Here is a 14,829-nt window from a genome sequence, read left to right as displayed (position 1 = left end):
TTTCAAACTTCTTTCCAGCCTTGAGCAAAGAACCGAGAAAGTTGTAAAAAAGCATAATAGGTCCTCTTTAAAATGACTTCTCAGACTTCTGAAACCCAATGAATGTCCTTTAAAGTGTGGAAACTCTGCTGCACTGTTGTTAAGACGGAAGATTTTCATCCTCCATTACACTTCTCTGTATGGTGAAGTAATAATAAAGCGTTCATCCATGCGTTTACTCACGTGGCCGTGCAGGTCTGTGTTGAGCAGCATAAGAGCACAGGTCAGCGTGTGGACACCGTCTGCGAGACAGAACATACACACTCACGTATGCTCTTTTTATCATATGTAACGCACACAGAGAGAGAGGTTTACCTTCAGAGAGAGTGAGGGATGGATTGCACTGCTGATATCGATGGGAAAAGTGTGCTAAGATTCGCTCCCTCTCCTGCGTCTCGCCCGTCAGTGCAAATTCTATTAGAAATGCCCTGAAATAAACAAACAAGAGTAAACAAATGCCCCGAGATAAACACAAGCTGATGAACAAAATATGATAAGCCTCGTCAAAAATATAATTTATATAATCCAAAATTAAATGTATAGATACAATTATACAGGAGTATATATATATAATACAAGTTTGTGTTTATATAATATATATATATATTAATATACAGTATGTTACCGGTATGTGTGTGTGTGTATATATATATATATATAACATAATACTATATATACACACATATATTACATAAATACAAACTTTTATTTTCTAACCGATTAATCGCGATTAATCGATTTGACAGCACTAACACACACACACACCTCTAAGATTATATGATTTTTTACTAGTATTTATTAATATTCCATATACTCTCTCTCTCTGTGTGTATATATATATATATATATACACACACACACACATAATAACAAAATACTATATATACACACATATATTATAGAAATACAAACTTTTATTTTACCGATTAATCGATTTGACAGCACTAACACACACACACACACACACACACATCTAAGATTGCATTATTTATTACTAGCATTTATTAATATTCTATATACTCTCTCTCTCTCTCTGTGTGTGTGTGTGTGTGTGTGTATATACATACATACACACACACACACAATAACATAATACTATATATACACATATATAATATAAATACAAACTTTTATTTTCTAACCGATTAATCGATTTGACAGCACTAACACACACACACACACACACACACACACATACCGGTAACATACTGTATATTAATATATTAATACATACATTATATAAACACAAACTTGTATTATATATATATATACTTATATTATATATATATACTTATATACAATATATATATATGTGTGTGTGTGTGTGTGTGTGTGTGTGTGTGTGTGTGTGTGTGTGTGTCAAGTACAATTACAAATAAAATGTGTGTGTATGAGTCCAGTATTCTTCAGGTGAATTATTTACCATTTGCATATTTAATGTGCTGACCTTAGCGCTTGGTCCAAAGTCATTCCTGTAAAATTGAAGTAGTGCAGATATTCCTCTGCTACCATGCGACTGAAGTCATTGCTAAAAAGGAGTCAGATATAAGAAAGACAATCAAAGAAGATGACAATGCAAGAACAAACAAGGGAGACGTGGGACGCGGGGTGACAGACGTGTCCGAGGCCTGTCAAAGATGCATCGGTGGAGGAACATTCCCATGGTGCACCTGTCAGAGAGAGAAAAGCTCTTAAAGTACAGATGCTCTGAGCAATACAGGCAAAAGCAGAGAATAAAAGCAGCATGAAAACCTGCTTTATATAACACTAACACTCCAGCAGAGACCTGCGCAGGACAGAAAGAGATGGAGAGGTCACAAGGTCACAGGAAACGGTGAAGATGCGCACACTTACTGAGGATTTTAAAAGTTAAAATGAAATTAAACTGTACTCCATTTGCTTTGTAACATGTTCCTGGTTTCATTGTGCACAATTCAGAAGTGAATTCAGAAGTGCACAATTCAGATTTTTTTTTTTTTTTTAACTTTCATTCAGAATTGAATAATAATGGAAATACGTGAACGTGATTTTAGCAAGTGCAACATGTTCCTGGAACAACATTTCAATGAACCAATCAGATTTGAGGGACAAGCTTACAGTTTATGTCAAGTTTAGGCTTACAGCCATGCTTCTACATCAGTGTTATTCACCTGTCATTCCCCTATGATTTTAAGGATAATTTAGGGGTAGACTTTTATTATGGATAGGCCTACATTTTCAGACAGGAATTTTGTTCCAGGATCAACAAAATATGTTGGTAACAAAATCATGGTAACCAATGGAAATAACATCACAACATTTGTTTCCATCAAGACGTGCATCTTTTTGGTCAAGTTCTTGTATTGACGATGCAAGAGTCCAGCACTCTGTAAAGTCTCCTCCAGCACATCCCAAAGACTTTTAGTGAATTTAAAGATCTGGACTCATAAGTGCAAATTCATGTGTGAATATGAATATTTTTGAATATATTAATCTTCAAAAAAAATTATACAGAAAAGATTTTCAAGAAGTATCAAGAAGTACTGTAGGAAAGTAGGAGTGCCCCTTTGTTATGAGTTTAAATACTTGTTAGTGGTCACTTTGAAGTATGCATGCATGTATGTATGTATGTATAAGTGTAGGTATATATAGGTATGTATATGTGTGTATGTATACGTGTATAGATGCAGATAACAAAATAATAATAATAATAATAACATAAAGATAGTTAATTAAAGGAATGTAAGAATTAAAGGGGTAGGAGTACCGGTACATAAGTTTTAATTCTTCCTCCTCCTTTTCGCACATGAGATAGAAGTAGGTTCACACAGGAAAGTAAGATACTTTATTTGCTGCTTTTTATATTTTTTCTTTTCTTTTCTTAATGTTTTGGACATTATTGTATCTTATTTATATTTTTTTCTTCTCTCCTTTTCGAAATAAAAAAATAAAGATTTCAATCAATATGATTCTTCATGCTCCTCCCAACCATTCTTTCACAATTTGAGCCTGATGAATCTTGACTTTGTCATCATATGGTCATGATGTGCATTTCCTACATGGTGGTTTAAGAAATGAAAAGCTACACACTCCATCAATTAGGGTTAGAAGAACTGTTGACAAACATATAACATGTTAGAAACATAATAATAATCACTGCAATAATGAACCAAATATTTTTTGGGGGGGCTGGGTGTGTGTGTATATATTAAGATAACACTGATGTGTCATGCACATGAAGAGAACATTCAGGACACACTGTACCAGCATGAGAATCCAAGAAGATTTACTTACTTTTTGCCCAAATGACGTGCAACGTCACACTTCCTGAAGCCGTCGAGGTTGAAGAGGCGTTTGGCCAGACGTTTGGCCGCTTCCAGGTCGGCACGGTTGCTGAGAGTGTCATTGCTCCCCAAACCCAAACGCTCACTCAGTTCCTGATCCAACTCTGGGTCTGCAGCGAAGCGAGGAGGTTTCTCTCTGAACAAATACACAAACACACACAAAGAGACCTGTGATCTCTGAACGCTGAGCTGGGAAACAACACTCAAATCCTGAACTCAATTTCCTCACTGAAAATAATAGATTTTTGTTGCTGTGGTATTATTTAAAGTAAATACCATGCTGTATGAATATGGTAATCTTTCAGTATCATATCATTCACTACACCATCACAGAACCATTGCACCACTTCAGTGCTTTTTTTGTAAGTGATGAAAAACAGAAATATAATAGACTAAGAAACACTATTTCATGCTAAACCCATGAACTTTCCTATAAGAAGCACAAAAGCCATCACAAGATATAATAAGTTCTGACAAATCTCTTCCGTGTTACAATTTTCCACATTTTAAATAATATGATCATAAAGTAATAAACAAATAGACGTGTGGGAATTATATAGTGACCAAAAAAACAAATATTCTTCAGTATAGCCGCCGACATTAAACTAAATGACAAAAATATTCAGAAAGCTTCTTGTATTGTTTGAAAGGAGATCACATGTTAAATCAGGTTGAATGTACACTAGTAACATCGCTGTTAGTTTATGCAGGATTTTGGCATAAACTGTGCTTTCCAAGCCGAATAGCAAACACAAACATCTTTACGGTCAGAAATCATTTCCACTTTGTAATTCTGTTAAACTGTTATTGAGACCTATTGATCCGATTTCCCCTGGTTTCTATAAATGAACGTGGGAGGCTGAAGGCCAGCAGTCCTCTCTCTTTCTGACCTTCTTATCAATGACTCCCGTCCTGCTAAATCCACACGGGAGAAACAAACCATGGGCAGAAATGTGTGAAACTCAAATAAAGACGTCTGGAAGCGGACCAGTTCTTAAAGAGACAAGCACGACAAATGAGTGGTGACTCCATTTCAGGGTTATTATTGTTGGTAACAATTTATTTTAAGGTGACATAGATACTACATGTACTTACTATAGTAATAACAGTAAATGATGCATAATTACAAGTAACTAACCCTAAGCCAAACCCTAACCACAACCGTAACTCTATAGTAAATATTATTCAGTACTTGTTTGAGTAAGTAATGTAACTACGTCACCTTTACACGTAACTCTGTCTGACGCACCCACCGCTAGCCTAGCTTAGTTAACAGCTCCAGCTAGCATACTGCTCCCAATAAGTGACAAAATAACGCCAACATTTTCTTATTTACCGTACATGTTGTGATTTGTATAGTCACAGCGTGTACAAATAACAAGGTCACATGAGACACAGCCATCTTCTAACCGTATACATACTGGGAACTATATTCTCAGATGGCGAAGCACTGCTACTTCTGCGGAGTGATTAGCACAACACTATCGAACTTTCGTCTCATCACCACGGGGCTTCTCAGGCGCTGCGAGCAAATCAGCAGCAGTACTTCGCCATTTGAGAATATAGTTCCCAGTATGTATACGGTTAGAAGATGGCTGTGTCTCATGTGACCTTGTTATTTGTACACGCAGTGACTATACAAATCACAACATGTAAATACATTTTTTTTTTGGCCTATTTTTGTCACTTATTGGGAGCAGTATGCTAGCTGGAGCCATTTACCTCCAGTCTTTGTGCTAAGCTAGGCTAGCGGTCAGACAGAGTTACGGCACGCACGGAGATGAGAAGGGTATGTATGGACTTATCTAACTCTGGGGGATACGGTGAATAAGCCAAAGTCCCAAAAAGTCGGCATGTGTTCCTTTAAATTAAATGTGTGTAACCAATTAAAATGAAAAAAAAATGTTTTTTAAAATAAAATCTAACTTAAAATATCAACAAAAACTATAACAGCATCAATGATAGTAAATAAAATAACATTGCTCCATATTTCTGGATGGATCATCTAAGGGTGAACAATTTGATCATTTTAGCCTGAAGAATAAACACACCATTAGAATTAAAAGCACAAAAAGCATCAAACCACTAACAAAATAGACAAATGCATGAATAAAAATCACTTGGCTGCAGTAAATGCACACAGATTCTCAAATGTGAGTATTGTCGACTCATTTTGGGTTGTTGCTAGGTTTCTACAACAGTTCGTTTTCGCTGAATACTTGTATATGAAACTCATAAGGACAATGACAGTCTAATGCCGGAGTTCAGGGCTGATCTGCATCTCTCCCAGCCGCTTGTACTGGTACCTGTACAGTGTGTGGCAGCGGGTCAGAGCGCTTCTCTCCTCCAGCGCAGAGCAATGCCAGCAAAACACTGAGTGCTGGGCTTTTCTTCTCAGCCCATCTCTGCCAAACCGCCTCTCTGCTACAACTCTCTGGATCTGAGCCATGCTTGTGTTAGCGCTCCACCTGAGCCACTCGTCCAGCGATACGCTCAATATCTCCTCAGGTGTTCCTGGACATCGTTATAATCTCGCAGTGACTGAATTAATCTGTCGTTTATGTCTGTATTCTAACCATCCTGATATTCCAATCCATCCTTGAACTGTTTACGGCTCACAAACTTGACAGATTTTTCCATCCCAATAGGTTTCCCACTGATTACTCTCTCTCTCTCTCTCTCTCTTTGTAAACTTTGTTGACGCGCTAATGACCTTCTCGGTTCAGTGTGGCATGTAACATCTCAGTCTCTCCTCACTTCACACACACTTAAAAATGTACACATACACATCTTGTTTTATTTCTCACGATTAACGATTAGCAAAACACTCATTTGGTCACGAACAGACTGCAGCTGAAGTGAGTGTTTAATCTTTCTCTGTACACACAGTTTAGTTATTTACTGCAACTAAAATCACTTAGATTGATGTCACATTGAATTATAATTAAGGGTATTCATTCACTTGTGCATTAAAGTGTTAAAATTTTGCAGTACAGTTGTACGGTTTATTAATCTAGGATACATTAAATTGATCAAAAATGACATTAAAGACATGTATAATGTTACAATGGATTTCTATTTCAAATAAGCAGTTCTTTTGAACTTTCTATTCGTCAAAGAATCCTGAAAACATGTATCATGGTTTCTATAGAAATATGAAGCAGCACAACTGTTTTCAATAATCAGACATTTCCTTTAGCATTAAATCTGCATTTTAGGATCATTTCTGAAGGATCATGTGACACTGAAGACTGGAGTAATGATGCTGAAAATTCAGCTTTGATCACAGGAATCAATTACATTTTAAAATAAAAAACTCTTATTTAAATTAATAATATTTCTGTTTTTATTGTATTTTTTTATCAAATACCTGCAGACTTGGTGAGCAGAAGTTATTTCTTTCAAAAACATCTAAACGAACCCAAACATTTAAATGGTAGTGTATATTCACATGCTGCAAACTGCTTTATGATAAACCTTTTCTCTGTCAGAATGGAAACAGAGAGAGCAAAACACTGAGTTTTCTGTGTCACTGGGCTTAAAGATTGTTTAAGCTGCTCCACAATGATGCTACTGTCCCTGCCATGCTGAATGAACAACACACAAACTATTTTAATTGGCAAAACAACTGAGCACGCAAATTATAAGATATCTAAAGGATTTGATTGGCTCATAGGTTGGCTAACCAGTGCAAATCCATTATGCAGTGTATATTTTATTACTTAAACTGTTGCACCGGATCTATTACCAACTTAGGAATTTCAATGCAATATTTTCTCATGAAATGTGCATGGTTTGATCAATATGAGCAAAAGCGATGCTTTTAATTCTAATGGTGAGCTTGGTTGGTTCTAATAGTGACACAAATAGCACTTATGAACGACTGTCACCACCTAGTGGTTTAGTTGAGCTACTACACGAGTGATGTGCAGTGCTGCAAGGTGACTCCAAACACACTTAACATTTTACAGCGGATGCTAACTTGTTTTATGAGACAAGAGACATGGCAGATTTAAAATATATAAGAGTATACATCCTATAAATTAGGATTTATGGAGCAAAATTCCAATTGTGGAAATAAAAATAATTTCTCAAACTATTCCCAGCCTCTATGTTTGTCTCAAGGTGATCTATGCGGCAGTTACTTCAGTTCTCTGCCAGCAATCGGCTTTGTCTTTCATCTGTCCTTTACACACACACACACACACACACACACACACACACACACACACACACACACACACACACACACACACACACACACACACACACACACACACACACACACACACACACACACACACACACACACACACACACACACACACACACACACACACACACCTCAAGAAATTCATCCCTATACTATCAAACCAAACTGAAAATGTATATAATACATAAAATAAATTAAATATTACATATAAAATCATATAAATTAATATAGGCTTAGAAATCACAAGTGCCCCCTCCCCTCCAAGACATTAAAACATTTTAGATTTTAATGTAAATAATATGTTGTCATTCAAACAATATTTATGCAATGTTTGTTTTCTGGATTATGGGTTGAAATATTGGGCATTTCGATTTTTTTTGTGTGGCACTTTTCCTCAATATTCACCAAAATTTAAGTCACAGTAAATCAAAGTACAGTATGTTTCACTTCAGAAGAGACTGTTGGTTGCAAACTCCATCTGCTGGAGAAACTAAGTTATTGCTAAGACTATATGAGCATATTTGTATCTGTATAACAGGAATGCTCAGAATGGCATACTTCCATATTACTACATTTTACACAATTTACAGTACACAACCAGAGCACACTATTAAGTTTTCCAACCTAAAACACACAATTCCTCACTTTAGTGATGAAAATGACACAAACCTGGGCAGTGAAAGTGGAGGGTTGATCTGCCAGCTCCGCCCGTTGCGATCGTCGGACCCACTGCTGAGGCGTTCGCTGGATGGTGCCCGTGTGGCATCGGTGTCCCCTGTTATCGTCAGCACAGACTCTGAGAGGCTGGGCATCTCTACGTGAGCCAATGGAGCAAAGCTGAGCTCAACGATTTGCCGCACACTCTGGTAGATCTGACCCTGCACTTGTGGAGTCAGTGTGGGGAGGTCAAAGGTCAGGACAGTTTGAGTACTAGAGGTCAGAGGGTCGAGACTGTCCAGACTACTGTAGGAGGTGCCTTTGGCACGGTGTGACTCCATGATGTTCTCAAAATGCCGGCTGAATGTGTCTAAACTGTCTCCGGACTTTCTTCGAGGGCCACGGACCAGGATGGGAGATTTCAGAGATGGGTGGTTCTTAATGAAATGATCTCGGGGCCTAAAAAAAAAAAAAAAAAAGATTACCTTGTCAAGTCAATTCAAGTCAAGAATATTTGTATAGCGCTTTTCACAATACAGATTGTATCAAAGCAGCTTCACAGTATTAAATTAAAATAATAATAAAATGTCCATGCTTGGTAATGCTAATCAATAGTATTATTCATTGATTCATTAAATTGAATATCCCCAACTGAGCAAGCCAAAGGCAACAGTGGCAAGGAAACGAAAAACTCCATCAGGTGACCTTGTAATTTCTGATATTCTGCACCAGTTAACACATTAAATATTTAAACAGTTTCTTGAAAGAAAACATCAATATGCGTGTTTGCCACTTCCCACCTCTTTAGCATAATGCTGTAAAACTCCTCTTCTTCGTATCGCTCCTGATCGGCCAGCAACCTCCTAACATCGCCCTGCATCCTGACAGTGACCCAGCTCGCAACACCCTCCTCGTCCTCCTCCTCTTCCTCCTCCTCCTCCTCCTCCTGTCCATCTGCTCTTTCATTCGGCATCTCTCCTAGAGGACTGCTCCCAGCACAGGAAGTTCCCATGACACTTCGGTTACTTCCAAACGCGGAGTCAGCGTCCTCTTGCTCGGCTAACAGCACTTCATCTATATCGGTCTCCCGATAACATCGTAACGGAACGGCGTCCAGATCGGTCTCAGAGTATTTTAAAGTTCGCCGAATTATGCCGGTTTTGGGGGAGGTGCCTGGGGCGGCGGGGGGTGGAGTCACTAGCTCCACCTCCACATGTTGAACGTCATGATTAGCTCTGAGAGCGAGCTCTTCAAGTGGCAGAAAAGATGGCGGGATTGGGGTGGAAAGACCACTTGGTGGAGCTGTGGAGGTTTCTGGAACATCTAGGTGGATAACATACAATATTCATTCAGCTATGAAGAGAAATAAATCAATCCATTTTGGTGCCACTATTCCAGCTCAATGATATTGCAGTGTTATCCCACTTTCACATAAGAATCCTTAAGAAAACACTTGCGTACACTTGAAATTATCTAAATGTACTTCAACCATAAAATAAATCACAGAAAAAGCAATTAATTGCTTTTTTATGGAATCTAGATGATCTGTAAAAGTGACATTAAAGAGGTCAACAGGCTACTTACTCTTCTCTCGTTCACTGGCAGTGTTTTCTGTTGGAGTGCCAAAAAGAAACTCCCACTTGGCGCGAGCAATTTTCTGACAGTGCAGAGATGGACCTGGCACCAGAGAACCACCATCGGACTGTAACACCCACACAAAATAAACACATTAACTTATAATAAAAAGTGAACAGCCTCATTCAATGGAAGAAACTTTAAATTGTTCTTAAACCATTGTAGAATCAGACCATTCATGTGAAAATGGTTTTATAAACAATATCTCACCTGTATTCCTGATGATGGGTGATCTGAATGGTTGCTGTTCTGGCTGGACTCAGGTGAGATACAATCTCTGTCTCCTAGGCTTCCCGTTACTCCACTGGAGCTCGGGGATGACCCAGCCAAAGCCTGGTGTTCTCCAAACCCCTGTTCATCCTCCCCTCCCTCTTCTAATACCACTGGCCCTAGAAGCAAAGCCTGCCTTCTCCTCCATTCTGCCTGTCTCTGTTGCTGCGTTATCCTGGTCATCTCCCCTACTCTTTCCCCTGGGCTGTGGTTTGCTCCACATACTGAATTGCTAACATTCTCCTCTCCCCGTTCTGTGACCTCAACCCTTTTTTTGTACACTGGACTGCTGCTCTTGAGAGTCAAACTGAACTTAACTTCCTCTTTCTTCGCCTGCTCTTTCCACTGCTGTCTAGATGTCCAACTGACTGGAGTATCGTCCACACTCTGACCGATGAACAACCGCCTGGAGATCTCCACGCTTTCTGCAATGACATGGTCATCCCAGTCCTCCTCGTCCAGGAACCAGGGTTCCCCAGAGGTCCACTCCTCTCCAGTGTACTGTGGAGGCTTGTGACGGTGTAAAGTGGGGCTGTTAGAGACTGGCAGGTCAGCCCTAAGCTGACGAGGATCTCGGAGTGGAGAACACACGTCTGCATTGGACAGACTTGGACGAAGAAGACGAGACGGGAGGGCTGGAGAATCAGGGGCTCCCACTGGGACAGAGCAGAATGAGTAATCGGCCTGATCATCTCTTAAATCTGAACTCTTAGTAGCCGTTGCTTCATGCAGGTGCGGAGAAACCCCATTTGTTGTTGGATGGTCTTCATGCACAGGTATGTTCATCTTAACAGCCAAATGCTGCACTGGACTCTGTTGCAAGGTCTCATGCTGGATTTCTCTCGAAGGATATCCATAGTTTGTGCTGCTTTGATTAGATGAACCTCTGAAAACAATGGGAGGAGGAGAACTGCGGACCTCGTTGAAAATGGTTGACACCTTGGTGGCCTCTTCTGCAATCTTGCGGGCTACCTCGGGACTTTTTAGGGCTGAGGAGTTATTGCTTCCACTAAGCTGGTTCAAACCATGAGTGGGTGTGTTTGTGAGGCTGGTTCTTTGTCCTGACAGAGGCTTGTCTTCTGCCCGGCTTCCCCAACTATGACTGACTGGTGTGGAACAGTCTTGCTTTGAAGGGAGGTTCTGGTTAGGGCATCCTTGGGACCTGGAGGTGGATTTCTGCTGGTTGTTATGCCCTGTGTGGGATGAGAAAGCATCTGATGCTGGACTTTTGGGGACACCACATGCAGCTCCGACCCTGCCTGGCTCAGGATCATGGCGGTAGGCACTGCAGTTTGGCACCGGTGAACCTGCCCAAGACTGGCATCGTGCCCTCTGCCGTTGGTGAAACTCCGGACTCCAGTCTGGGCCACAAGAAAACTTACACCTCAACTGGGGAGAGCCAAACTCCTCCAGGGCTCGCTGTGTTGCTGCTTGACCGACGGGATCCAAAGTAGAGGAACAAAATCCTGGATAACCCATGTGCTGGTGAAATGGACTATTATTGCAGGAAGACTCCTTAGGGTGAGACCGCTTTGGATCACTACACCTCTTACGTGGACAAGCCGCTGCCTCCTTTATTCCACTGGGACTGTTACAAGGACTCTCCACAGTTTTGATGTGGGGCTTCTCAATGTAGCTAAAAGTGACGACGGACCTCTGTCCGGGCTCTGGTTTAGAGTCCTGTTGATGACTGCAGGCTCGACAAGGCGTCCCCGGACCAGATGTCCGTCCAGAGAATGACAACGAGTGGACATGTTTCAATTGTTTACAGTCAATGTTGTTATTGAAGCCAGAGGACACCTGTTGGAATGGTTCCTGCTGGGGAATGCTGCGTCTTTGAGGGGAATCCAGAGAACTGTGTGTGGGCTGTAGTAGGAAGCTTACGTTTGGTCTGAATATGCTGCTGGGAGGAGTGGAAAATCCTGAAGCCACCTGTGCTAATTTGGTCAAAGCCTCAACAGGACCATCTTGCTCCACTGTTGTTTCATGGGAGCTACCTTTCTCATCATGCTCTGATGGGGATCTCACCTCCACATACAAATGCAGGACTTTTCCAGTTTGAGACATGGCGTCATAACAGTACAACACAAAGAGACACTGTGATAAAGACTAAAGAAAAGACAGACAGAAAGAGAGAGAGAGAGATGGTATCCTTTTCCTGTTCTGGTCAGGTTATTTTAGTCCATGGAGATGCCGTTCTTCAGATACCCTCTCCTGCCAGACCAGCAACTACAGATCGAGAGGACATGGACCATTGCACCTAAGACATAAGGAAGAAAAGTCAATTAATGAATTGCTACCTAAATATATGGAGTTTTTCTCTCTGCCACAATTATTGTTGGTTTTCTCAAGATTTATAAAGTTAAGGTGAAAGTGACGTGATGGCCAAATATGGTAACCAATACTTAGAATTTGTCCTCTGCATTTAACCCATCCAATATAGTGCACACACATTAAGAGTAATGAGTAGTTAACACACTGCAAAATTGTGTACACACACACCTGGAGAAGTGGGCAGCCTGGGGAGCGAGAGCCTTGCTCAAAATGCACCTCAGTAATTTCCTGCCAGCATTGAGAATTGAACCCACAACCTTCAGGTTACCAGTCTGACTCTCTAACCATTAGGCCACGAGTCGACTGCACAATGACTTTAAAGCCTAATGCATACTTTTCTGTAAAGCTTTTCTTTGAAACAACATGGCTTGTGAAAAGGTTTATACAAACAAAAATGACGACTTAAATATTCGATGTAGTTCACAAACGCCGTTATGAATGTCTGTTTACATTAAATAATAAAACGGGGTCTGTAAGGACAACTAAAATTGTTCCAACATCTAAAACTTTCTTTCAGAAACAAAACAATGTAGCAGAGAAGTACAGTGCATTTCTCGTCATGACATATCAGTAGAAATCCAATTACAGAGGCAGCAACCCGATTATATCAGCCATGGTCATCGGACTCATTTTCTCACTGATGACATACTCATGCTATCGTTCACCCATCCATTTAGCCTACACGCTATAGTACCAACCAAACAGAGATAATGTTCTCTAGCAGAGACTAAACACACCACTGAACAGAGATTTCCAGGCTGCATTTCTATTTTGGAAATTACTGATGGCATTTTAACTTTTTTTTTGCTAAATCTATTTTTACCAAAGCCATTCTGCATAAGAAATGCCAAATTGACCATCTGCATGAAAGGATTGGCTTATTTACTAAAATGAATCCCTTAAAATCGTACACACACACACACACACACACACACACACACACACACACACACACACACACACACACACACACACACACACACACACACACACACACACACACACACACACACACACACACACACACACACACACACACACACACACACACACACACACACACACACACACACACACACACACACACACACACGTTAAACCTCAGTGACTCATAAACTCCCATCCTGGCCTAAGTATTAGCAATGTGTATAAATAGATGATGATACTGCAAAACTGTAGCTTTAAATTTCAAATAAGGGAATAAACACACATGAATTTGGAATTACATAAAGAAATATCTGAATGCCATGATTGTCCAATCAGGATCAAGTACACCAGCTTTGACAACTTTGAAAAAAGGGCTAATTCTCCATCACACAGGCAAGTTCAAATAAGCCGTTGTGTATTTCTACTTAGAAATATGAATCTCCTCTATACGGAAGTGCTTCCTGAAGCCTCCGAGACGCCCGGTGATTGATTAAAGTATCTCTCGTGTTACACAGACAACACACACAACACACACACTTCTGCAAGTGCAGGTGCATGTCTGTGATTTTGCTGCTGCAGCACAAGTGAAGGATAAATGAAAGGAGCTCTCATGCCAACAATTAATCAATGAAACACACATATGCATAAAACACTGACACTGTTTACACCAAGAAAAGGTCTTTATACTAGGAAGCCAGAAGCACTATAACTGAATGCAAGCTCACACAACTGAATGTCATTTGTACTTCTGCCGAGGTGCATTAGAAGTATACAGACCAGGTCAAGGTTTTACTGGTTGGCATGTCCCAGTTAGCCCCTGCTGGCCAATGCCGTAACAACACCATCTGGACCCAAAAGCATCTTCCTCCATTGATAGCTGTTCAACATTTATGCAAAAAAAAAAAAAAAAAAAAAAAAAAAACATTTATGCATTCACGCTATACATTTTTATCAGTATGTTCTAGCTGAGTGCCGTTTACAATTTCAAATAGTTGGTTTCAAACATGTTTTGTTTCTGTATTAAAATTATAAAAATAAAATAAAAACCTATGCACATTTAAAAGTGAAACAAAAAAGCCTGGGAACACAATAAATAATCTGGAATTTTGTTCAATTTAACCTGTAAACAAAATAGTAGTTTCTATGATTTTGAAAGTGTTTAAACAAAGAAAAGCTATGATGTAAAATAATAATAATTATTATTATTTCAGATTCTGCACTATATACACTAACATATAAATACAAACACACCAAAGCTAACTTTAATTGAGTAGGCCTACACATTCTCGAAGTTTGTAATGTTTAGGTTTAGGGAAAAAAGTGTTTATGTGCACTTGATTTGAGTAACAGAACAAATGCTTCACCTCATGTGAACTGGACTGGGTTATTGTCCATTGTACAATAATAGTATTTATTTATAATGTGAAATAA

The 14,829-nt window shown here is 39.6% G+C and overlaps 1 protein-coding gene across 2 annotated transcripts in view; it reads right to left on the bottom strand.

Moving 5' to 3' along the window:
• LOC306990037 (uncharacterized protein) overlaps positions 1 to 14,829 on the bottom strand; it is a 56,584-nt gene that overhangs the window by 34,779 nt on the left and 6,976 nt on the right. Inside the window, exons 2-9 of one of the 2 annotated variants that reach the window (XM_079596253.1) lie at positions 10,078 to 12,397; positions 9,817 to 9,934; positions 9,033 to 9,555; positions 8,245 to 8,691; positions 3,313 to 3,498; positions 1,487 to 1,567; positions 355 to 467; positions 223 to 281 (exon numbers count right to left, since the gene is read on the bottom strand). In XM_079596253.1, the coding sequence (XP_079452379.1) occupies positions 223 to 281; positions 355 to 467; positions 1,487 to 1,567; positions 3,313 to 3,498; positions 8,245 to 8,691; positions 9,033 to 9,555; positions 9,817 to 9,934; positions 10,078 to 12,204 (3,654 nt within the window). In that variant the 5' untranslated portion in view covers positions 12,205 to 12,397. The remainder of the gene's footprint in view (positions 1 to 222; positions 282 to 354; positions 468 to 1,486; positions 1,568 to 3,312; positions 3,499 to 8,244; positions 8,692 to 9,032; positions 9,556 to 9,816; positions 9,935 to 10,077; positions 12,398 to 14,829) is intronic. The other variant, XM_079596254.1, reaches the window with a different exon arrangement.

This window comes from Phoxinus phoxinus, assembly GCF_949152265.1.
Source record: "Phoxinus phoxinus genome assembly, chromosome: 21".
NCBI classification, from domain to species: domain Eukaryota; kingdom Metazoa; phylum Chordata; class Actinopteri; order Cypriniformes; family Leuciscidae; genus Phoxinus; species Phoxinus phoxinus.
The sequence above is the reverse complement of the archived record's forward strand: the minus strand, read 5'-3'. Positions and strand labels throughout refer to the sequence as shown.